The sequence below is a fragment of the Agelaius phoeniceus genome, chromosome 3 (genome assembly GCF_051311805.1).
Source record: "Agelaius phoeniceus isolate bAgePho1 chromosome 3, bAgePho1.hap1, whole genome shotgun sequence".
NCBI lineage: Eukaryota > Metazoa > Chordata > Aves > Passeriformes > Icteridae > Agelaius > Agelaius phoeniceus.
In genome coordinates, this window is record NC_135267.1 from 76,276,567 (window position 1) to 76,301,890 (window position 25,324).

Here is a 25,324-nt window from a genome sequence, read left to right on the forward strand (position 1 = left end):
TTGTGAACTAGACAATAAATAGTGGCAACAAAATTATCTCCTACATGCACCGCGATAATTATCATAAGAAAAGGAAAGGGATAGTTTTTCCCGAGACAGGGAAGGCAAGCCACAGCTTTCCCTTTTGCACTAGATCTCTTTGCCTACATGCAATGCAGACAAGACCACGAGTAAAGACACCTGCTTATGCAAACTTTTATTTTTGCATGGGGTCTGTCTGACTCCAGAATGACTCTGCGTGAGGCATCAGCTTATAAAAGCCATTCTTTTTTCTGAAGACATCAGCTTTTAAGAACCAATCCACAAATCCCTCTCTCCAGCTTCCACTTTACAGAGCAAGCTAGATGAAACTGCTTATCAGCACTGCAAGAAGGAGACCTGGAGCTGATGCTTTGAAAACTTGCAGTGGTATTTCCTTGGAACACAGATATCTTCAGACTCCGACTCCGACACTTTGATGTCTCCTTCAAAAACAAACAGGCTGACACTATCTCAGTTTTCCTGCAGTCCTGATGTTTCTCAAAATGCAGCTTGTTTTCTCTAGGGTGCCACACAATCCTAGAAGACCAGCTCTGTGCGATAATTGCTATACTTCCAATTAAGGTAATGGTACCTGACATTCTGTACTAAATTCCATTTCAATCACGGCCACATTGGGAACACCACCTGCACATGACCCACACTTTTCTCACTCTCCTACTTAGATTCTGTGGGAAGGAAATAGCCTTAAGGATTCTAGTGCAAATGATGAGGAGAGCAGGTTAAGGTGGTGTGCCCCGGAGCACACCCCTGTCTCAACAGCCTAGGCACAGTGCTGGCCTCCTGTGATAGCTAAAGCACCTTTTCACAGAAACTGGAGCCATGAGCTTGTAAGCTACTGTAACATTTTATTTTTCAAATTATCAAAACCCAGAAGAATACAGCAGAGCTGTTTGCTAACATTTCAAGTTCTCCACTAGCTGTCAGAGTATGACAGAAAGTCCTACTGTGACTGTGCTGGCTCTGCTGCAGGCTCCATGCATGGTACAGGGCAGGTTAAACAAGAACAGGTTCAACAACAGAGCCTACACTTGGGCACTAGATCCTGTGCCCTTGCATTTTTCATGCTGGGAAATAAGTAAGGAAGAGTAGGTGATATTACAAGATGCTGACTCCAGCACTGGCTGGACCACTCCGTGAGACAATCAAATCCACCAATGCAGCAGACCGCTCTTCCAGCAAAAAAACCAAAAAACAACAAAAAGCTGGAATTTTCTGTCCATTTAGTAAGATTGACCAGTTAGCAATCTGAAGTGCTCCAGTGCTGGCTTAAGGAAGGTGCTACAACCATGAGCAAAGGGAGTGAAGGAGACCGAAGACGGTACAGAATAAAAATGGACAGCGTGACATGTTTCTATGGACAGAAGGAAGATATCATGCCAAGTCAGCTGCCCGTGAAAACATGCATTAGGCACCTCAGAATAGCATTAGAAACAGCTGGCATGCTGAGAGGGCAGCTACATAGATCAGCCTTGGCTTAACAAAAGGACAAGCCCCAATGGCCAAGGTGAAAGATTTCATCTTTCATTGAGAGTTGCCTCTATTCAGTTAGGACCCACAGCCCTGGAACCACTCCTGAAATGAGGTGCCTGTCCATTTGCACAGATGAGTATGACACCAATATTTTCTCTCAGAAGATTGTTGTGGGATGAGATGTTCCCTGTACTCACAGAGCAGTCTAACTGTTACAGTCCAGCTGGAAAGAGGCAAAAGTAAGCTGTCCTCTTTATTATCTGTGCCAGCAAGGCTGAGATTTTAGCCAGTTTCGTGTCCAACCTCAAACGCAAGATTAAAACCTGGGGGTCAGTACAGGTGACCTGGTGCCCTGCTCAGATCACCCTGTCAGGTGGCCATACCTGACCAGCAAGTCAGGCTCACTCTTGAAGTTCCTCTTGGGCAAATCTCTCTCTCTCTTTTTTTTTTTTTTTTTTTTTTTTTTTTTTTTTTTTTTTTTTTTTTTTTTTTTTTTTTGGCTATAGAGTTGAGCAACACTGTGCAAAAGCCTTTCCACCTGCTTCCCTTACAGCCTGCTGCCAGCCCAGCTCCCATGCCGGCTGCAGCCTCACATGGAACTGGATACGTGGGGAAATCAATCAACGAGCAACAACCTGCTCGTGAGGGTGCATCTCAACAGAACTTGAGATGATGTCCGCCTTCTTTCAGAAAATTGCTACATTAAAAAGCAAATTATAACACAGAAGAGGGAGGGAAACAAGAGGGTTTATGCCATGCGTGCAGCACAGCACCTCCCTCTCGACCACTGTGGCTCCCAGCGCCTGAAACTCCAGGCGCGGAGTTCCCAGATGCGATCCCGACTCTTACACTGCACGTCTTCACGCTTTGAGCCATCTCCCCCCGCCAGCATCGCCCACTTAACCTGGCTGCAGCACAGCCACCCGGACCGAGTTCCAGTGACTTGCCGTGGCCTTAACTGCAATTTCCCCATCGCAAACTTCATTGCTGCCCGTACGGCGGACTGAGTACCCACCAAACCAAAGCGGCCTGGCAGCCCCGCCGGCAGCCCCCCATGCACCGCAAGCAGGGCGCTTCCCCGGCACACACCGCCCGTCCCGTCCCGTCCCGCCCCCGCGGCTTCCCCTCCCCGTGTGCGGCCCCGCCTGGCCCCGCCCCACCGCCGGTCCTGCCCGGGGCTCCGGCGTGCGCCCGCCGCCCGCCCCGCTGCCTGGCTGGGCGCTGGATGCCGCGCCGAGAGGCCGGAGCAGCTCCGCGGCGGGGGCACCCCGCGGTGAGTCCGCGGGCTCCGCTGTGGGGACAGCGGCGAGGGGGTGTCCCAGGGCTCCCGCGGCAGCGCGGGGGAGGCGGCGCGGTCCCGGTGCCGGTGAGCTGCCGGGGGACAAAGGCGAGCGGGACGGGTCCCGGTGGGAGCGGTGCCGGTGCGGCTGCGGGCGGCTCTGCGAGCGGAGAGATCCGCGGGGCTCCGGCTGCGCCCGCCGCCCGGGGCAGGGAATGGTGGGGCCAGGGCGCCGGGACGGCGGAGCGCTGCCCGCCGAGCCGGGAGGGCTCCGTGCTGCGGCCGCCGGTCCCGCCGCGCCGCAGCGGCTGCGAAAGTCTATTTACAACTTTGTGGCTGGATGGGCGGTGCGAGCGTCGGCCGGAGCGATCTCCGGCTGTGTCACGTTATCAGGGGGCTTTCCCGTCGGAGCCGCCGCCGTGGGTGTCCCTGCGCGTTCTCGGGCGGAGGCAGCGGGAGCGGGCAGGCACAAGGTGGGAGCAGGAGGGAATAGGGCTCTGGAGGAGCCCGGGATCGTGGTAATTTATCCGTCCCTCGGTGTCGTGGACCGGGCCCCGCCGGTGGGTCTCGCTGGCGCTGGATGATGGGGTGATGCTGGGGCGGGATCAGCCATACACCGGCTGCGCTCGGGGAGACACCCGAGGCGGCTGGCCGTGTCCCAGGGAGCTCCCGTGGGGCCGTACGGTGGCACGAGTGTGGGACGCGTCCCAGCTGGTGCTCGGCTGGCTGCCACCTGCCCCGCAGGTGCCGAGGGACGCTGACAGGGACACGGCCCCGCGGGTCCCACCTGGGCCGCCTCCTTCCGTGGGGCAGCCTCGGGGCGAGGGGCTGGAGGCATCTCGTGGGGCTGGTCTGGGTGGTCCGGCTACCCTGAGGAGCTTGGATGCACACGTACGGGACGGGACGGGACGGGAGGAGAGTGTCCCCGCAGGTGTGTGCTTGCGGGAGAAGGGCTGGGTGTCAGCAAGGCAGAAATCTCTATACCTCGTTGTTTCTCCACCTCTTGGAATTGTTTTTTGGTAACGATTTACAGGGAAAGGCTTTGGGTTTCTTGGGCTGAGAAGTCGTCATCGTCTGCATGGAGAGATGTTTCTCCTGCTGTTCGGCAGTGACAGGCTCTCAGGTTAATTCCCCTGTGGCATTTAAAATGCACATCTGTGTTTTTCCACCACACCAGAAAACTAGCACACTGTCTGAACCTTGTTCCTTCTTCAGAGTACCACTGTGATGCCCTGGCCCTGACAATAAATACTTACTTCAAAAATGTTTTAAAAAACCCAAACCAACAAACCACAACTGTTTGAACATTGGTGACCCATTAATTTGTTTAGCGTTTTTAATTTTTATTTTGTTCCTGGAAAATTTAGAATGACAACAGAATGCCTTGGCCTTGCTGTTGTTTATTCCTCCCATTTAATTGTACAATTAAACACTCTTAATCTAAGTGTTCTGCTTTCAGCACTGGTGGTGGTGGGAGTCTGTGTAGTAGCCTGTGTTTTGGCTTCAGATAAGAAGGGTCAAATCAGAAAAAAATGGAATCTAAGAGGTGAGTGGGGGTTGTGTTTCTTGTAGAGATCACCTTGAGGAAGAAAAGAGGGGAGGAAACAAAAAAGAGTAAGACGAAAATAAGTCTACACAATGCTGTTGAAGAGCATGAGTTGTAGTGATTCTTTGCTGTGCTCTACCAAAAAATATGTCTGTGCTTTTTGGACATTTTTTTTTCCCCCTTGAATTTTTGTTGTTGTTGACTGAATTTTTTATATGAACTTGATAAAATGGGATAAATACCAGTAACATCAAAACCGTTTGAATTTTAGATATGCTTTTCTCATCAAGTCTTTTTCTGATAGAAGGTTTTAGACCCAGGTGAGGGCCGTATCATTTACTTTTTTTTTTTTTCAAAGCTGATAGTACTTTAAAGCTACAGCACTTTTCTCTTCCCAACACTGCAGGTAAAAAACATATGGATCCAATGATTAGCTCTCTATCAGTTGGCTTTTGTAGTAAAGTCGTTACCCTACTGTTCCTCCAAAGTGAGACAATGTAAATGACTTGCATGCTTACTGTGCTCCAGGGTTACACTTCTTGCAGAAAGTCCCCTGTTACTGTGCTGCTGCTTGATTGTCTTGGTGGTGTTAAGCAGTGGTACCTTAATTCCTAGTGTGGTTAGTAACTCTGCACAGACAAACGGTGGGCTTGGCCCAAACAAGATCCTCTGGCAAGGAGGAGCTGCTCCCTGGAGAATCACAGAAGATAATTTGCTTCTTGTTTAACCATTTGTTATGTTTGCCTTTTCTTTTTTTCCCTCTATTTCCTCTTTTTGCACAATTCAGCATGGCCTCAAAAATGCAGCACTCTGTAAGGCTGGGGGTCTTTTTGTTCTGTTTCTTTTTTTGTCTGTGTCTTCCCCATTGCTTTGCTAAAGCTGATGTCTGACAGTGCTGTGTGCAGTCTCTGAAACTGCATCTAATCATAAAGACCCTGCTGTTTGTGTTAATTTTATCAAGGTATTGGCAGATTGGCATTTTCACACTAGTAACAGAGGCAAGCTGTGTTCCAGGTGGAGTTTTATCTATTCTTTTTGTCCACTTCACATAAATCAGTATTTCTTTCTGTTCTGAATATTTTCAAGACTAGCTGTACACTTAAGGCGGAAAAAGTTAGAAGCAAACTGATGCAGAAACTGCCTGGTTGGTCTGGATATTTAGATAGTGATTCAAATGCAATGAGATCAGCAGTGGACTTTCCCCTTCCTCAGGGGAAGCAAGCCAATTTATTTTTTTACATCGTTATTACTGGTAGGGAAGCTATTCCTACTCAGAAGAATTTGTTACATCGTTTAAAAAAAAACCAACCCCATGTCTCTCCTTATTTGTCCTGCAGCTCAAGGTATTGCTTGTGAAATTATAATTACACTTTGCTTTTTATTTATTTATTTAATAAAGACTTTGTAGTCTGCTGCTTCTATAACTGTTACAAGATCTTGGTGAGGATAGCAATGAAGAAATTTTTGGACAGTTCTGCAACAGACTTCTGGAGTCTTAGGGATATTTTCCAATTCAGTCCAGTGTAGATCAAGTGAAAAAATATTATCCCTGTAAAATAACTTGTGCAAAGACAGGCTTGTAGAAGAGTATCTCTCATCTGTTGTGCTTGAGGCAAGAGTATAATGGATCCCCTTGGGAGAAATCCTGTTTATAGCCTTGGTAGACTAAAAATGGAATATGTTTCCAGTTGGAGAATTAGCTGATAGGCTTTTGGGTCAGGATGTGTCATGCATTTGCAATTTGCACAGTATAGGAAGGTGCTTCTCTTCTGAGTTGCCAGTAGAGAATCCAGGTCTTGCTGCTGCTCTCCTGCTCCTCCTCAGTTTCCTGACAGTTGCTGTGCCTGTGAAGGAAGCCTGGCTTTCCCTTATTGTAAAGAACTTGCTGCCTGTACTTTGCCTCTCCTGTTTCTCATACATAGAAAAGATGAATGGTCTTTACTAAAGAGCTGCAATTTACAAGGCAGAATTGCCAAGCACTGCAGTGCTAAATTGAAGTGTCTCTGTTCTTGTTCTTACACAGATCCTAGACCAGCATTGTCCTTACTGCACTCCTGGCTGTGCACTTGTATGCCCATAAATGAGATTTCCCTACGGGTCCATCTCAAAAGGGACATGTTGGTGTGTTTGAGGGGTGACAAGGTTGCTGTTACTGAATAGCTATTCCAGCAATTCACTTCTCTTAACTTTTGTAAGGTCTCATGTGATGTGTGTTGGGTATCCAGCTGAGAAAATGGAGCTTGGCATTTCTGACCAGGCTTCCTTTGCAGCTGCTCTATGTGAGCTGTAATGGATACTGAGGCTGGCTGATGCCCAATGCCATATTTTGCTGGTTCTTTCTCATGCTTCTGCAGTTGTCTAGGCCAATTGATACCTTAAATTGCCACTTACTCTTAAAATTTAATTAATGTGCTTGATTTATGAAATATGAGAAAGACTTATAAGTGGTTGGTATTCAATAAACAAGTCCATTAGTAGATTATGCAGCAGTAATGAAATTCATTGCAATAGAAACTGTGTGTCGATACTCAGATGCTATAGGGTACAAAAAAAGTACTGTGGTACTATAGTACAAAACATACAGTAGTACTACAGTACAAAAAAAGTACTGTATGTACTACAAAAGTAGTAGTACATACTACTTTTATCAATCAGTGAAAAGGAAGGATCAGTTGATCCATTTATCTTCCCACAAGAAGATTTTTTGTCTTCCCAGGTAAAAAAGTGTGCTGGAAAGGAATTGCATGATCTAGATGCAGACTTTACTGTTCGGGCATTCTTTAAAATGCGTACTTTACGAAGTTTTGTATGTAGTACTGATAAAATAATGTATTTTAAAAGGCTGCCTGTTTTTGTGTACAAAAATTCAAAGCCACTTTCCATCACTCAAAAGTGATGGAAAAACATAATCCCTGTGAGATCCTAATTCGTCCCTTTTTGCCTGAAGCCTTTAATATTCATTGTCTATGTTTTTCAAAGAGCTCCTGAACTCAGTTTTGTTTCAGCTAAATATTAAGCTCATAAAGTGATTAATGTTGTGCTGTCCTCAAAGGGAGCAAACTGCTGAGGAGCTTTCTTCTTCCCATGGGAGAGGTGGATGGAAGCGTGGCAGCTACCCTGCGTGGTCCTGCCATTGCTGCCCTGCCCTCACACTTCCATGCGCTGCAGGAGCAGCTCCTTTGGTGCTCTGTCCTTTGTTAGCATTTTTTCCTCTCCTTCAGGACTAGTTAGTGCACCCAAAACCATGAGTCACTTTTATTTGGCTGCAAGAGAATGCCAGTATCCCTGGGTTAGGAGAGTTTGTCCCTATCTTTGAGTTTAAGGACTAGGGCAGCCTACAGAGTGTCATAGCAGCATGGTCCCAGGATAGGAAGGGGTGCCCACAGAATTTTGGGAGATCCCTTCTTCCTAAACACATTGTGTGGGGCTGCAGGACAGAAGAGTTATAAGCACTAGAGCGCATTTTCTGTTCTAGGATTCACTTGTACTCCTTGATGTGGGACAGGAAGACTGTATAGCACAAAGGTGGGGAGCCTGAGCAGTCATGCCTAAGAGCTGCATCTAATCCTGCAATGAAGACTAGTGAGAAAGCATTTTCCTTGCTATTGTTACAGCTCAGTGTCACAAGGAGTGCTGCTTGTACAGGAAGAAAGGAAAAAAGGATGTTGGCTGGTAGCTAAAACCAGTGCTCGGCGATTTCTCCATCACATCTGCTTGGGTTCACAGCACTGGAGTTTTTGAGGGCATCTTGCCGTGCACCTCTTGAAGAATCCTAAAGAAAAGGTGGGGGCCAGGCCCATATCCCTGTCCTGTGAGAGGACTATGGTCACACCTGACCAGGTGCAGAAAGCCTGCTGAAGTTGATCTCCCACTTCCTTGGGCTGAAGCCAGCTGTCTCTGCTGTCAGTGTTGCATCTATCAGCCAAACTGCACCAGTTTTGGAATCCAGTTCTTCAGAGCACCCAAGTGACTGGGATGTGTCTTGGTGTTCCTTGTTCAATGGCTTTGAATAGGGCTTTCCTACAAAGTAGTGTGCAGTGTTTGAAGACAGGTGTGTATTTTACCCATAAAGCAGTGTGTGGATACCAAATTTGGTACCTTACCTCCCTGTGGCATCTTTGCCCTTGGATGTGTTAGTCCTGGAATGATGCTGAGGTAGACACATTTGAAAAGTCAGTGTGCTCCTGGGAGTTTGCTGCAGGATGTGACCTAGTTGTCCTAACTGCTGGTCACAGGTGGCACTTTTCACATCATTTTACAGCCATGACATAAAGCTATTTAGCTTCAATCTTGTTTTCTGCCCTGACAAGCAACTTTGTTTCCGCTCCTTCCTGGCTGATGCATCTTCTCAGAGAAATTTTCATCATTGCAGGGGTTAGTCAAAGGAGGTGGGTGGAGTTTTTTAAAATTGCTGAGAAAGGCTTATACATGCCATCATGACATCTTTTACTTGCTCAGGCTCTTTGTTACTCTCTTTTGCAGATAGTACTCGTGCCTTAAAGTGGGCATCTGAGGGGGCAAAATAGGAAGGTGAGGGGGGTTTTCAGTTCTATGACTGTGTTTCATCATGAGTATGAGGCAGCCCAAGTGTGGGTTGCTGCCAAAGGCAGATTTGTTTCCAGGCAGTTGTCTGTCTGTCTTGCTGCAGGACTGCCTTGATTAAAGCTGCTTAAGCTGTTTGTGAAACTGCAGCCTAAGAGTCTAGTGTTCTTAGAAGCCTAAGAGATCTCTGGATGGTGTCTGGAAAATATTAAGAAGAGTCTTAATGTTTCTGGACAATTTTTGATGGGAGGCTGTAGGGCCACTGTGGTAAGGTTTCATCAGGAAGATGCTTGGTGCTCATTCTCTATCAGCTCTAGCAAAAGCAGTTGTTTTACTGTAATAAACCTTAAAAAGCATGTTTCCAGGTGTTTGAGAGAGAAGCACAGAACTACCTGTGCTTTTTTTTCTTGATAGATAAGAACTTTGTTCTGCTTTGCTGCTCTGAGTTGATAAGTTATGGCTCATTCATCTGTTCCCTTTATCCCCCTTGAGATGTGGTTGTAGCTGTACCTAGAGGTTGAAATGAGACTTAGGACCCAATTTGCTGTGGTGTTATGAACTAGTGTGTAAAACAAATGGTTCATTGCAAGTACCCACATGGTATCTGGATGAGACCTTCTCCCAGACAGGCTGGCAGTGGCATGGCCCCAAATTCAGTGGTGGCAGGACATCCCTGTGCCATTGGGTCTATGGGGAGTGAGGTGTGAGGTGTTTCAGTGAGCCATCCTGCTGATCCCTGAAGCAAATGGCTCCTTCCTTCTCTTTCAACTCCTCTTCCTCCCATGGGGGGCTCTGCTGCTCTTTTCTGCCTTGCTGGGGCAAACCTCATCCACTCCTGCTTTGATCCAGCAAGTGCTGACGTTCTGGCCCTGTGCTAGGAGGCAACCTGAGGGTCTGTGGAGAGAGGAGGGGAAGATTTAATTGAGTTTTTATGACCATGTTTGAGCTGCTTAGTGAGAGAAGGCTTGAAGTTAATGACAGGCATGTTTTCCAAAGATCCTCTGCATGTGTGTTTAGGTAAAATAAACACTGCTAAATAAGCTGTGCCACCACTCTGGGCACTAATAAGCCTCCTGTCTGGTACCAGAAGAATACAAATAAATAGTGGCTTTGACTGTTTTAATTGATAGACTTGCTGGGCCTTTGACCAAGCAATTGCATCTCAAAATGCACTTCTTCAGGAGCTAAAACATACATGTTAGTTAAAAAAAAGCAACACAACAAAAACAAACAACGTGTAGGGTGTCCCAGAGGCTGATGATTGACTTCAGCTTTTATTAATTCTTCTGCAGTGCATTTGCTGGAGCTTTTATGGTTTAATTGAGGTTAAGAGGTTGGAATTTGTGGTAAACAAAGGAATGGCATATGGGTAGTCTGAAATTGTGTATGTTTAAGTAAGAGCATTCCTTCTGGTCACTTGTTTTCATTGGGCAGTTACTCCTGACTCACAACTTTTTTTAAAAAAAAAAGTAAAGGTGTAAACATGCATTGCTAGCAAGTTAATGATTCATTATGTTTTATCACATCCTAACATACCTCTAAAGAAGAGAAGGTTGAGCTGGGCTTGTGTTTGACCTCCCCCTTCAGATTAAGAACGTTTTTTCTTTAACCCCTTACCTGTTGTGGGAGGGTCCACAAGCTCATTTGTTTTGAATCATAATAAGAAAAACACTTTCTCTTCTGCCTTTCTCATTCCCTGTTCCAAGGGTCCACAGCTGTTCTCTTAAAAATTCAAATGGAAAAAGCAGGTGTGGGGAAAAACTCTCCAGAAACTTTTTATTGTAGAGGGTACAGGGAAGTGGGAGTCAGTTTCTTCAGCTGTCCAAAGGAATCTGTGTGCCTGTGTTTGTGTTTTATGGTAACTTTTTTGTCCTACTTTCAGTTCTGTTTTGAGCCCCATGAGTGTCTTCACTGGCTGTGATATCCCTTGTGAGAGGGAACGTGTACTGGCCAGTGCAGCCGTTTGACAATTAAGATAAGTTCATACTTGAGGTCTTTATGCTGTTGATAAAGTTTATGGCATGAATTACATCAGCTGGCAATAATAGTGGTGACCTGTTGCCCTCAAGTCATTCTGTAGACATCTGTAATTTATATACAGCTGTTAATAGTGTGTAATCCGGACCCTAAGAGAGCATGTGAGTATAATTATTTCAATGAGAGAAGATAAATCAGAATTTTCCTCTTAATATTTCAGTTAATAGCAGCTTTCATGTGTCCCATAAAGTCAAATGCCTTTTTCTCACTTGCTTTAGTTTAGAGCAATCTTTAAAAACTCTTAGGTCTTGTTAAACTAAATACTTGTTCTGAAAAAATACTTTAATAACTCCCTTGTCAGCATTTTTTGGTGCACTTCTGTCTTATAAGGAATGCTTTACACAGCTTGAATCGAAAATTGCTTTGTTTAAGAAGCATTGTATATGCTGGCTCTGGGAAGGTGATGCATGGAACAGTTTCTGAATTTGCAAGAGGACACTCCTGGATCTATCTTCTCTCTGTCTTGTATTTGCTTTAAAAAGTAATTAAAAAAAAATTGATGCTTGAGCACAGAGTTGAAAGGAAAGGGATAAATCCAAGTTCTACTTGCTGTACTCTACATTATTGTTTGCTTTTCCCATCTCCCACACAAGAATTTGATTCTGCCATAATTTTCTCCTGAACCAGGACAAACATGATTTTAAACACAAAACAATGCTTTTAAAACTATTTCTAGTGCACAGGCACGCAAGTACATGCATATATGTGTATGTGTATACAGGCAGGTATAAGCAGGCATAACATGCTTCCCTGCTGCTTGTGATCCCTCGTCTTTTATGTGCTGTGGAGGGTGAAGGAAATGCCCATGGCTCCCTTCACAGCCTGTCCCCTGAAGGTGGGCTGGGCTCTGGGTGGTGGGAGAGGGTGGCACTGCCAGAACCCGTGCATTGGGCTGCCCTTGCTGGAGTCTGCACCTGTCCCCGGGTGTGTGGGGACTCTGGGGACAGGCATCAGCCAGCAGCACCTGTTACTGTGCTGCAGGTGAGTGCTCAGGTGTTGCTGGTGGAAGGGAGTCAACCCCTTTGTTCAGGGCAGTTGGGGGTTGACTTACATCAGAACCTGTACAGGCATGACCCCATGGCTGGTATCTTGCTGGTTTAGGTCTCTGCTGGCATTGATACCTAACCCACCCTTGAGGAGCCTCTCCCCTTCCTGACGGATTCATCAGGTGCCACAGGATGCTTCCTGAGAGGAATGCTGAGAGCATTAGGGAGGAGAGGGCTATACATAAAATGGTACAAGTTGCTGAGGAAACTGTCTAACCTAGCTGTAAAGTCAAGATGATGTTGGCTTCTCTGCATTTGGCTGCAAAGAAAACTTCCATCTCTTATTTCTGTTAATATCTGAACTTCAGCTGTAAGGTGCTTGTGCAGCCTGTGCTCAGTGCTTGAGAGGAGGGCAGTGCTTACCTCACAAAAGGTGTTATACAGTGGCTGAGTTTGTGTTCCACCTCCTCCTTTGGGCTGAAGTATAGAGGATTTCAGGCAGTGGTTTCCCAGGGAGTAGGGATGGAGTGAGGGGGAGGACAGTACAGATGAACTCCTCTGCACTGACATGTGCCTGTTGACAGCCCATTGAACTCTCTGCTTTGGGAGTGAGTGAGGTGCCTGGCTGAAGGATGGGCACTTCCCCATGTCACGGGTGTTTTCAGGCAACAGCCCAGGGTGCCACCTGCCTTATCGCTTACACGAGTCTGGAAACCTTGAGTCTGGTTTGTTATTCCAGGGAGACCTCATTGCTTTATGGCACTCTCGTGGGACTTTTGAGCTGTTTAAAAGGTTAGCACTGCCTGGTTTGTGCTGTGGAAACATTGACTGGCCCTGGAAAATGGATGACCATTGGGAGTGGTTTTATTTTTAAACATCTCATCACATGCGTGCTGTGAGCTGCTCCCAGTGCCAACAGAAGCACAGCACTGATGCTCTCGCCTTTTCAACAGGTACATGGGATGAAGGGAGCCTGACACCTGTCTGGAGAGGAGACCCCAGCCCCCGTGGAGCTGCCCACCATGAGCAGGACACTGCTGGCAGGCAGGATGCAGCCAGAGATCCGGAGCGTCTGCGTCTTCCTGCCCACCCGCGAGCAGCTCAGCCTGGCCGTCGGGGTGAGTGGCTGGGAGGTCGCTGCATCGCGGCCACGGTTCAGATTTGTTAGCTCCCATTGTTCTCCCAAAAGCCTGGTGCTGGTCTGCTGACCAAAAGGCTATTAGCTAGCTTAGGGTAATTGGTGCTCCATTTTCTAATTGGGCAGCTTCAACTCATTCACAGAGTTTGTTAGAAGTCAGGCCTGTGTTTGTAGGGTGGGGGTCTCCTCTGCTCTTTTTCTGTTGTTATTTACATTTTATTATCTCTGAATGGTTTTGCTGCTTGTAATAATCCAACAATTTTTTAAAAATTTAACTTGAAATACCTTGATTACTTAGCAAGTGTACCCAACATATGACTGTTTGCTCTTGTAAAGAGTCCAACTATCCCTGGTTTTGACAGCCTGCAGATCCCTTCAAAGAGTCTAAGGCAAACAGCCATTGAGGGTGGGTTTTTTTCCCTCCTCTTGAGCACTCGTACACACAAAAAATCGAGGCAAGTCACTTCATTTCTTTGATTGCTGCCTCAAATGTCTCAAAGTGTGCATGAGTGACAGCAGGGCCAGCTCAGCTGGCAGCCCAGGGTGGCACGGTGTCTGCACAGCACGGTGCCTCTTTGTGCAATGCCGGCTGCTCCTTGAACTTGTGAGAAACTGAGCTGACAAGAGGCACTTGGCGTTCAGAGGACCAGCGAGTTTCAAAGATAAGTGCTCTCTTGTGAGCGTGTGCGTGCACTCGTGTGGGCTGGGGAGATTTGGCTTTGTTTTGGGTAGGTTTTTTTCCCCTGCTTTGGGATGAGGAGGGGGAGAAGACAGTTGAGGTGAACTGTTATTTTAAGTACTTGATTGAAACTGTGGCTTTTGAAACTATGCGTGCTAATCTTCAAAATCCGTGTCGGAATTTTCCTACCTGCTGTGTGTAAGTGTAGCGTCCTTAACTGAAACAGCCTCAAGGGTTGGATGGAATAAAGCTTTAACAGAAAAATCTGGGACACTCTGCTTCTAGGTTACTGGTTCAAACCCAGCCCATCCACTGCCCCAGAAGGCTTCTGCAATCTGCTGGCTTTTGTGCAAGGCAGAAAACAATGATTTAATTAAGTTCTTGGCAGCAGGTGTATGGGCCTCGGTAATGGTCTGTTGCAGCTGACCCTAAATCTCACCTTCTTATAGCTCTTATCAGGGAGGCTAAAGATGGGAGATAGCAGAGCTGCTGGCCACGGAGAAGGTGCAGGAGGGCATTGCACAAGCCAGGGCTGACACTGTCACTGCTACTTGCTCTGCCTGTGTCTAAATGGAGCACACAGCTGTTCCTTCACCGCTGGGTCATGCTCCGGTAAATCAGAAAAACCTGCAGTTTATTGTAAAATAAATTTGGGGTGAGAAAGACTCTTAAGATTGAGTCCAGCCATAAACATGATGCTGCCAAGTCCAGCACTAAACCAGATTCCTAAATGCTGCATCTGCATGTCTTTTTTAATACCTCTAAAATATTTAATATGCATAAGAAATAGTCTTGTGCATTGAGTGCTGACAGGAACAGAGGAAAAGTGCTGTGTCCCTTCCTATTCCCCTGTCCTGTCCCAGCCTGCTGCCACTCCAAAAAGCTGGGGTGCCTTGTGCATCACTATGTTGTCCTGCAGAGGAATCCCCCACAGCGCCCCTCTGTATTCCCTTTAAAGACATTTGCCCTTGTCATTTCTGATACCCCTTTCTTTCGTGTCTGGGAAATCGGGAAAGTATGTACTTGGAGATGCCTGTGTGTGAAAGGGAATAGCTGCCTGGGCCAAAACATGAGACCTCAACACATGGTTGTGTCCTAATTGCATAGAGAGTGAAACATGACCTGTTACAGCTGGGCAAGTCACCAGAAACAGCTTTTCATTTGGCTTCAGACTTTACCACAACACTCATTCAAAACAGCAACAAAAATTAAGATTTCACAGCTGGAGAGATCTTTCTTTTTTTAAAGAAACATCAAGGCAATTTTCTAGTGATGTTGGTAGAACCCAAATGTAATTAGCACAACCACAGATGATACTTTGTGCATTTATTAGAATAATAATGCCACTACTAAAGATTTCCAAAGCCTTTTAACCTCTTCAGTGTGGAATGCAAATACTAAACAAGCTTGCAGCTCATTGAGGTAGGTAGGAATAGTTATCTTTCCAGCAGAATAAATTATAGATCCTTCCCATGATAAGCACAGTGTTTATGCAGGTAAGTCCTCCCTCTCCCCTCCCATATAAATTCCACCCTTCCAGATAAGGGTTTACCTGTATGTGTTTTATGTGGTCACATACAGATTGAAGCTTACTCTTTAAAATGTATTTGTCTTACACCATTCAGAGATAGTGCTGTTGAAGAGGGAAGAGCAGGAGCCATTTTACATTCTCTTCCCCCACATTCAAGTATCTCTTAATTAGCTTTGATGTCTACCTTTCTGAATGTACAGTGAATTTAGGGGGATGGTGAGCAGTAAAACTGCCTTCTTGAGACCAGCTGTGGACATGAGGAGAAGCAGAGCTGTGAGGGGAACTAGGGGGTGCTGCAGCTCATCAGCTGCTCTGAGGAGGTCAAGGCAAAGCAGGAGAAACTTTTGGAGTGGAGGAAGTCTGGTGAGGTCCTGTGGGTTGGTGAATGGCAAGCATAGGTCTGAAATCTTTCAGTTGTTCTGTGGACAGGAGAGCCAATGTTTCAAAACATACATACCAAGAAGAATAGAACTAATGCACATGAATATCTGTACACAGAATGACCTTGGAGTAGCAGTTACCGTCTGTAAACTTGCACTTGATTTCACTTTGGACTAAATTTCACATGTAAAGAAGCCCTGAGCCCGACATGGGGCAAAGCTGAGTATCAATGGAAGGAATGAGTCATAACATTTCTGAGATCAATCTTGGCACAGGAACCATATGCATAGGGAGGAAAGTCCAAAGATAAAAAATGCAAAGGAAAGTATTGGTTTCTTTGAGTAGAGGGGAGAGTAGGAGGGAACAGCAGTTGCAAATATAATTGGTATTGCATAGCCTTTAAGGCTGGGAGTAGAACTTGATACATAAGGGAAGTGCCAAGAGGAGAATGGACAAGGTGCTAGTAACATACCAGTTGTGCAAGAACTCTGCCTAAATCACTGTTTAGCACTATGTGCCACAAAACTGCCACTTGAAGTACTCAGTTCCCTAGAATTAAGTATCTTAAAGCAGGTTTTTCTTCCCTTAGGTGTGAAAGCTTGCCACTTAGAAAATTCATCTCATTGTGTAGCATTTACAGAGTCCTGTGCTGCCAGTGACTCTTGTATGCCCATAACAATTCTGGCTAGAGGAAGGTCACATCTTTCTTAGCAAATCCTTCCCAGGTAGGAGAACGTGCTCAGAGCTTGCTTCTTTGGCAAAGGAGATTGGTCTGTGCCCAACTTTCCCTTCCAAGTGTGTGTTCTGGGTGTCTGACCAAACATTGCATCTAGCTGTGAGACTGAAAGGGTGCAGTCTCACATGGAGACTAATAATTATAAGACCCAGATGTGGTTTTGGGTCTTATCAGAACTTTGCACTACCTCCTCCCTGCTCAAGCTTACACGTGTTTGCATTGGCATAGTGCAGGGCTTCAAAGCTCCTGATAAAGCAGTAGTGAGTGTCTGGCTACTGATGCCTTGTCAAGGTAGAAGAAAATGAGTACTTAAATGACCTCCTGTTTCCCATTGTCCATGTCTAGTGACATGGTACAGCCTGGGGCAGGGAGGTGAGGGCAGGCCAGTTTCTGGGGTGTGTGACATGCCTACACTAAAAGAGCTTTAAAAATTAGGATGGTGATTGGTTTGTAGCAGAGTTAAACAGTCGACTTCTGCCCTGTCCTCTCTGCTGCTCAGTAGGTAGCTCTGCACTGTACCCCTGCAGGCAGCTGCTCCTGGCACTGCTAATCTGCACGGTCCAGCAGTGGGGTAATGAAATTCCAAAGTCTTGGCCCATTTTGCAGCTGGCTGCACCATAGCCTGAGCTGAGGTTGTCTGTGTCAGTGCTGTTCTGTTCTCCTCATCTGCTCTTTCTCTGGACTCCTTCCCCTGTGCCTCTGTGGGCTGGGGGGTTTCTGTGTTTGTCTGTCAGTACTCCTGAGATGGTGCAGTGGGACAGGGGGAAATGAGGCTATGGACAGGGAGATGTTTAGTGGGGGAATCTTCCTATCACAGTACACATCCAGGTCTGCACATGCAGTTAACCAGAACCATGCTCCTTCTGGGGCAGTCTGTGCATTACAGGAGGCAGGGATATCGGAAGGTCTCAGTGTGCAGGGAAACAGGCAAGGTCTTACAGGCTTTTGGCTGCAGCTGCCAAAGATAGAGATGTTAATGGCTGTGTGACTAGAATGCAGCAGGAGACAGAAGGAGCTCCTCTCTGTGGGGTACAGAAAAACCACATCTCTAACCTATGAGCTACTCAGAGTCTTTGTGTTTGTTTGGGTACTTTTGTTCCTGGTTCTCCTGAATGAAAACTTTTGGGTTTGGTTTTTTTATTTTCTCAAAAAAAAAAATTGTAAGGGAACAGTATTTTAATTTCTGTTACTATTAATGATTATTATTCTATGGTAAAGCAATAATACTGAAAAGGTTGTTCTCTGGTGTGGTTGTGTTTGGGTATTTTACTTTGGTACCCAAAAATGTACTGGCCTGCAACTCTTCTTTAGAACTCCTCTTTAGAGGAGTTGTTCCATCCAGGTGCGTGAGCCATCTGTAATGTTGGATTGGTTGTGTCTTTCAGGTCAAAGCCACTGGACAGGAGCTCTTTCAGCAAGTTTGTGATTTAGTGAAGATTAAAGAGCCTCACTTCTTTGGCCTCAGCATTGTTAAAAGTAAGCAAACTCAATGTACGAGCAAGTGACTTGGCAAACATCCACAGACCCGCTTGTGTATTTACAGTGTGTGCATATATACACAGTGGCTGTGCCTGCAGGGGGAATTTGATTGTAATAAGGTCACAAAGTATGTAGATTATGCAGAGCCTTCCCAGAGCTCTTTTGATCTTTGGTATGTGGGCAGACAAATTGAGTAAAGGGGGGGGGCTTTTGTTCTCCACCTTTGTTCTTGGATTCCACCTCTTTGTGGGGCTTTCTTTCTCTCCTGTAGTGGGAGTTGCTAGTCAACATATTTGTTACTATATTCAAAACTATAGGTATTGAACAGGAGGTGGATTTTAAAAGGATTTTGGGGCTGAAAGTGTTACTTGTCTTCTGAAGTCACATGTGAAGAATGTGGCACTGGGGAGGAAACTCAAATGATTGTAAGGGACTGAATGAATGCGTGGGACACATTGGCTTTTGAAATATCACATGGGAAACACAAAACTTCTAATCCGTGAGTTAAAGTCCAGTTTGCTTGGTCCTATGGCTTAGTATTGGCCAGGAAGTGGTGTTAAGTTGATGCCTTAAAGAAGCAAATTGATATGAGAGATCACATTTCTGGTATGGTGTAAGCATTGACATTCCCTCTCACACCCCAAGTCTTAGTAATTAGAAATGGATCTGTTGTCTTGTTTATCTTGCCTCCCCATATTTCCAGAAGCACTGAAAGACTTGTCTCTCCTCCAAAAACTTTTCTCAAGTGTGTTATTTACTACTGCAATTCCAGATATTTCATTGAAATTATAGTAGTCTTATAGAAGTCCGTCTGAATAAGGTTTCTTTTGCCTCTTTATAAATATGTAGGATAAAATAAGGTGTTTTTTCTAAGTTTGTCTCATTTCCTTCATGCTTTCATTCTGTAAGAATTGGGTTTTTTAAGTGCAGCATTCAAACTGAGAGGAGCATAAGTTTTTTATCTCCATAAGGTTTGTAGAGTCTCCAAAAGATTCCTTAAACCTAATATACCTGTGCTTTAAGCCAGAATAGTTTTTTTTAATGTGAGGAGACCTGAATTCTCTTAACTTTTTTCACAAATCATCTCTGTTTCTGAGGCCTCCCCTTTGTGACATTTTTTAACACCAGGCTTTGCCTATTCCACTTGCAGGACATGTTGGCTGACAATGGAACTCTTGTCCTCTCCTGTAAGACAGGGCAATTTCATTCCTATTTTCTTTGAATTCTTCTGCTTTCCTGATGTTTTTTTCACCTTTTCCCCCCCTTCACATGTTTTTGTTTCATATTTTCCATACCCTGCTTTTGCCTTCCCTCACACCTTTTCTGTGAAACAGTTTCCTTTACCCTATCAAGCACAGGGCTTCTGGTCCCAAAATACCCGGTAGTGGCAGATACCTTTCAGCCTGTTGGAAATACATTGTAACCACTGCATGCCAAAGAACATAATAAAGCTGTTCTGACTAGACTTTAGAGTATATTGTCCACAACTTTAAGTGGAAACAGTCTTCTCACTTCATGAAAGTATTCTTCCTTTTCATAGCAGCTAATTCTTCCAGAAAGCTCTTAAAAAGTCAAGGAAAAGAGTTACAAGAGTCCAGTAGTATGAATTAGCATCTCTTTTTTGTTTGTTTTGGAAGCAGTTATTTGCTTTCCTGAAAGGAAAGACTTTTTCTGTTCCACAACTTGATTTCTCTCCACCTTGTTTTGGTCAGCAGACTGTTGATCATCTCTCTTGCTGCCCATGGTAGCTGAGGTCTTGCCTCTGTAGCAAATGTAGCACTGAGTGTGGCATTTGGAAGTAGCCTTTAAGGTATTGCCTGCTTCACAACAAGCTATCATCTCAGGAAAGGGAAGTGCTCAGGTCAGGTATTGGGGGGGCCTGGGTGAGTGTTGCATTCCCAGGTTGCCTTGTGGGTGCTGAAGTCGACTGCCTTGGCTGAGTACCAAGTCAGTGTACATCCCACAGAGGCTGTGGAGGGGGGAAGCCTGGGCCTGGTCCCTCAGGAAAGGCTAGGTGTCCAAAAAATGGAGAGGAAGCATACACATTTTTCAACTCCTTCATCATGCTTTCACCTCTGTGCTGCAGCTTCAAAAAGACGTTTTTTAAAAAACAGCCACCCTGTTTTAGTAATGATATCTTTCCCAGTTTCTTAATGTGCATTTATTTTTGGCAGTCTGATACTACCACATGCAAAACAAGGTATTCTAATCCACCTGCATCCATTACTTTGCTGCTAATTTGTCAACAAAACCCTGACTGTCAGCAGTAGCAAGAGAATGAAAATTAAAGGATTTCTTCAGAACTGTAGCCAATCACACTGCATGGATTATCTGGATTAGGAGCCCATTTGACCTGCAGACGTTGTACAGATACACTAATGCTCAGTTGGTCTCATACTAAGTATGTGTGTGGGGGGAGAGGTTGGGGTCCTTAATCATAAACAGAAGTTTAACCCCTAAATGTGGCGAAAAGGGAAATGGCACCACAAAGCACCATGCAAGCTGCAAACCATGAATGCTGTAAGATCTAAGCTGTAGGTCTTGGAGTGTGTTTCCCAGCATTTGATACCTAAATATGTTGCCTTCTCTTCTGGCTATTGTAGATGCTGAGGGCAAGCTTCAGGATTAAGGGTAACAGTTACATTGTCAGGATAGCATTTTTGATCCCTTCTGCTGTTGAACTGTTTTTTTTATTCTCAAAAGGAAAACCGCTTCGACCCAATATATCTGAGAAGAAAAAAAACTTGTGTCTATAAGAAGTTGATCACTTTGAAAATCAAGTTCAGGAATGTGCATTAATGGGAGGTCCTACAAACCTTGGGACATGTTGCTCTTCTAGTTTTGTCACGGATAATCAGGCAGGCTATACCTTGTGTGCTCCTGCTGCTGAAGTGCTTGGTTTTTAATTATTTTTTTTTTAACTTGCAGTTTGGTCAGTGAAAGATCCTGTGACCCTGCCAGGTTCAATCTGGTTCCATAGGCTTCAGCAGCTGGGTCTTATATGGCAAATCCTCCTGTGGGGTCAACCTTATCTTGTGCCCTGCAGGAAGGTTCCCTCTTGTTATTGGAAAGTGTGTGCAGCGACACATTCAGTCTTCTAAAACAAAACTGAATGTCAGCAGACAAAGAGCAGCCAGGCTTCCTTTGTTGTTATAACCCAGATCCCTTAGATCCTGAGTGCTGGGCCATGCCTTTCTAGGAGCAAACCTTGCTTGACCTAAGCAGATGGAAGCCATCAATTGGGAAGGAACAAGACTGCAGCTCCTATACCCTGCCACTGTCTCTATGTCCTCTTAGGAGTTTGTCAGGCTGGCTTTCTTACGTAACCAAATATCTCTGCTTCAGCTCCCCTGCCTCAAGAATAATACTCTATTTTTTTAAAGCTATGGCTGTTCACTTTGCCAGGCCCATGATTCCCAGCACATGCTTACCAAGGAGCTCAGTGATTAACTCTGCCAAAACTGCTCTGCCTCCAATTAACTCTTCTGCATCTGTATATCCTCTAGTATTGAAGTTCATGGAGAGAATATGCTAACAGGTTATCTTTATATTACATGAGTATGTCTTATAACAAAGGGTCTCTTAGGAGACAAATAACAAAAGTTCTCTGAAATACCTTATGATGATTTCTACACACCCATCCTTCCTCACTATCCATGCTTCTTGCCTGTCCTCTCTTAAATCTGCTTGCATAGTTGAATCTTCTTTAGGAATTTCTCCTGTATTCTAACCTAAGGTACAACTCTATTACACTTACTTTGGTACCTCAGACAAGTTAAATGCAATATAAGATAAACACGTGCAGAAATGTACCGCCTAGAGGGAGTTGCAGGGGCTCAGATGTCCAGAGAGTATAAAGTACTCCTTGAAAGGACCTACATGGTCTCTTCCTATGTAGGCAGTTTTTTGCCTGTATCTGCTGTCAATTGTTTCTCCTTTGGTATCAGGACAACATCCAGCCAAGTGCTCTCCTGCCTGAGAACTGCAAAGGGTTTGTTTGTCCCTGGATGAGCAGTGCTGGAAATGGTTCTGCAGTTTTTCTTGTGCAGAAGAATCCCCCATGGTGCTGCTGAAGTCTGAAGATGTTTGCCTGGGCATGCCTTGTTACTAAATGTAAGATGCCAATGTAAAATTCTGGCAGTACCTATCCATTACCAGGACTGATTGAACCTTTATCTCAGTGTTCAGACCTCGACAGTTCCTAACACCACAAGATCTCAGGTTTCTTGATATGGTCTCCTTTCATACTACCCTCCATAGCCTTGTGTCCATCCCAGGTAAAGTCAGCCAGGACCTCCCTTGCTTTACTCCCAGCCTGGGTTGTGATTCTTCCCTTCATCTTCCCTTCATTGGGATACATGTACTTTCCAGCTGAAGCTAAAAACACAAGGTTTTCCTGAACCAAGTTCTTTTAGACCCTTTACTAAACTGATCAACCACTTATCAGAAAGTGGACAACATTTCTTTCCATTGGCTTGAAAGGTAACACCAGGAGCATTGAGAAGCTATGCAGAGGTGGTGGGAGCAGGTGCCATGTGGGTAGTGATTTTCCCAAATCACTAATGCTTGGAAGCTTGGGGAGATCCACATGCAAAAGGAGGTGTGTAGCCAGCTCTTCTTCAATAATCAAACAAAAAAATCCATGCTGGTGTTCAGGTGATGTGAGGGCTACAGCATGTGTTGTGAGGTATATTTTAGTGTGGGTTTTTGTTGTTTTTTGGGTTTTTTAAGCTTCAGCTCTCCCCTAACCCTAGCATCCCTCTGTCCTGCTCCTGCTCTTTCCTGTTACACCTCAGGAGACATAGTGGTGTTGCCACGAAGCTTCTTGAAGCATCTGGGAAAAGTTAAGCGCAATAGCCATGGATAATTTTTTCCCTTCTCTTTTAGGCAGAAAATGCTTGCTATGTGGAAATTTGGCTTCACACTAATTCATATTCTATTTGAATCCTATTCTTCTGGACTGTCTAGTTGCATTGCTAAAATATACATGACTCAGCCAAATTTGTTAATGGGATCTTCCTGGCTGCCTGTGGGGCTAAGCACCAACTCTTGGTAGGACACCTTTGTGGAATTTGTTGGTGCTCCTAGCCCACAATGGGCACAGGAGGAGAACAGGTTTTTGGCATCACCATTATTTAGCTTTTATGCAGAGAACTTACTTTTCATAAAAAATGAGATGAGGAGGAACTAGTTAATGCAAAATAATGGCCTTTAGGTTAACAATGACTCAGAATGATTTGACCCTGTATTACAGCCTTAATTTTCCATTCCCATTTTTCCTGCAGTGTAAATAATGCCTATTGTAAGTCTGCATCACTCACTGGAACTGTGTCATTTTTTTCTAACTGGGGACCTGGCACATTATTTTTTTGCAACAATGCGTGTCCTATATTTTTTTAAATACATAAAATGTGCTGAGCTGATTTTGCAGAGTAGAAGTGTTTTATATTTCTGGTAATTGCTTATTTTGAAATGTGAATTTTACAGCATAAACTTTCAATCTCATTTGAGAATTCTCAAAGGTGAAATTGGGAGAAGTGTGTAAATTTCTTTACTGCAAAGCATCTGGCTGTCCAGATGCATTTCTTGGGATTGCAGTGCAGTGCACTGGTGGGTTGTGCCAGGTCTGGTATCTGTACATATGTACATGAGGGAACCTTTCAAGAGAAGCTGATGCATTTGTAAGATCCCTGCAGTGCTGAGATGAGATTCATGAACTCAGTGTCAGTAGCTGCAGGTGGATGAGAGTGTATTTTTATGTGTGCATGCTTCTCAGTCAGGTTCTTTTTACCTTTCACTTGTCCTTCAAGTGAGGCGAGTGTAAAAATGACAGTTTGTACCTGCTGAGTATCCAGCCCTGTTTGGATCCATAGATCAAATTTATTCTTCCCTGGAAAGGGGGCCATCTGTGCATTTCTATATTGTCCTTTACAGCACTGCTCAGAGATGCTGCAGTTTGGTGCCCTCATATCTGTTAGAGATGCTTATTTTCAAATAGCATCTGGCAAAAGATCTCTTAGGGTTTCATCACTAATCCAGTGTGAGGAAAAAAAAAACCAAAGCCATCCACAAAGCAGTAGGGCTGTGGAGGGGAAATACCTCTTTGTTTTTGTAGATGGAGGCTTACATTGCAGGTTGACATTCCAGCCATATTGACTTCATTAAGGCAGGAATGCAGTGCTGCATTCTTGCACAGGAGGGAGGATGCTGAGCTGGGCTGGGGAGGACCCCAAGAAGAGATGTACATTGGGGTGTCCTCCTGTAGCCTGGCTTATTCTTGTGGTTTATGTGTATCTCCCAGTAGGCCTGATAATAACCTGGAATCCTCAGGTGTGACATCTGTGCCCTCACGAAATCATCTCTAACCTAATTAACATGACAGATAAAGAGGGGCTCTGGGGTGTGGGTAACAAATTGCTTTACTGTGGTGTAACTGTTCTGTCACACCTTTCCCTTTCTGACATACTATTCAGTGGTGATGGGATGGTTTGGGGTATGTCACTGTGCTTGCTATTCCAATTTTTCCCTCCTGATTGAGGAATAATAAATGTGTTTCTCTAAATGCCTCTGGGCATGGGATCATTACTGAAGTAGAAAGGAAAACTGACCCTTCAACTTGTTATAGCCTCTTAACAAGGTGTCAGCTGAAGACCACAGTGCTGGCAGAGCTGACACAGGCTTTACCCATCACTGCTGTGCCATCAGGATCAGCCCTGTGCTGTGTGGGGAGCCCATAGTAGAGGGTTTGCCCTGCTGCAGGACTGCCAAAACCCAGGGAGGGACTGAGTGGTGTGCTCGTGTTATCCCACTCCAGTCACTTGCTGTGCATTGATTCCCTAAATGAGCTTTTACTTACTTTTTAATAAAAGCTTTATGGAGTGATGCTTACCAGCTTGGCAGCTGATTAGGGACAGAGACAAGCTTAACATGAACAAGCCCTTCTCTCACTCACTGACTAGGACTTTTATCAGCTTCCTCGAGGCAGTGTTATCTGATCTTAATGGACCTAGAGAAGGAAGAGCTGGAGCCAGTGTAGCCCCTAGCCACCCTATCTTAGACAGAAGTGAAGAGGCAGGTACAAGATGCAATCTCTGTGATGATAAAAACTCTTCCTCTCCTTGTCAAAACAGCAAAAATAGCTTCTATATCATCCTGTGTGCTACAGCACTTAAATTGGCCACCACAGACACTTTCAGAAATTCTATACAGCCACTTTGATGGTGCAGTTAAATACTGGTTTCTGTATGTGATATGTCAAGTAATGTGATAAACAGAAGTGTAGGTATATTAAAAGTACAGCTGCAAGTACTACAATGCAGGAAAGAGCATGGAGACAGAAACAGGACTCTTTTGGGCATTGTACTTTTTGTATCCAGTGTTACTGCTATTTTACAGGAGGTTTCCTAGTAGGGTGATGTGTGGGCCATTTGTGGATAGCACCAGATGTGGTTTCTTGAGGTGGGAGCTGAAGGAGGTGG

At 45.0% G+C, this 25,324-nt stretch overlaps 1 protein-coding gene across 3 annotated transcripts in view; it reads left to right on the forward strand.

Annotated features, from left to right (window-relative positions):
• The first annotated feature begins 2,661 nt into the window (after positions 1–2,661).
• FRMD1 (FERM domain containing 1) overlaps positions 2,662–25,324 on the forward strand; it is a 40,785-nt gene continuing 18,122 nt past the window's right edge. For 2 of the 3 annotated variants that reach the window (XM_054630133.2, XM_077175628.1), the window contains exons 1-3: positions 2,662–2,785; positions 12,856–13,020; positions 17,753–17,843. In XM_054630133.2, the coding sequence (XP_054486108.2) occupies positions 12,925–13,020; positions 17,753–17,843 (187 nt within the window). In that variant the 5' untranslated portion in view covers positions 2,662–2,785; positions 12,856–12,924. Of the gene's footprint in view, positions 2,786–3,037; positions 3,265–12,855; positions 13,021–17,752; positions 17,844–25,324 lie in introns of those variants that run through there. The other variant, XM_077175627.1, reaches the window with a different exon arrangement.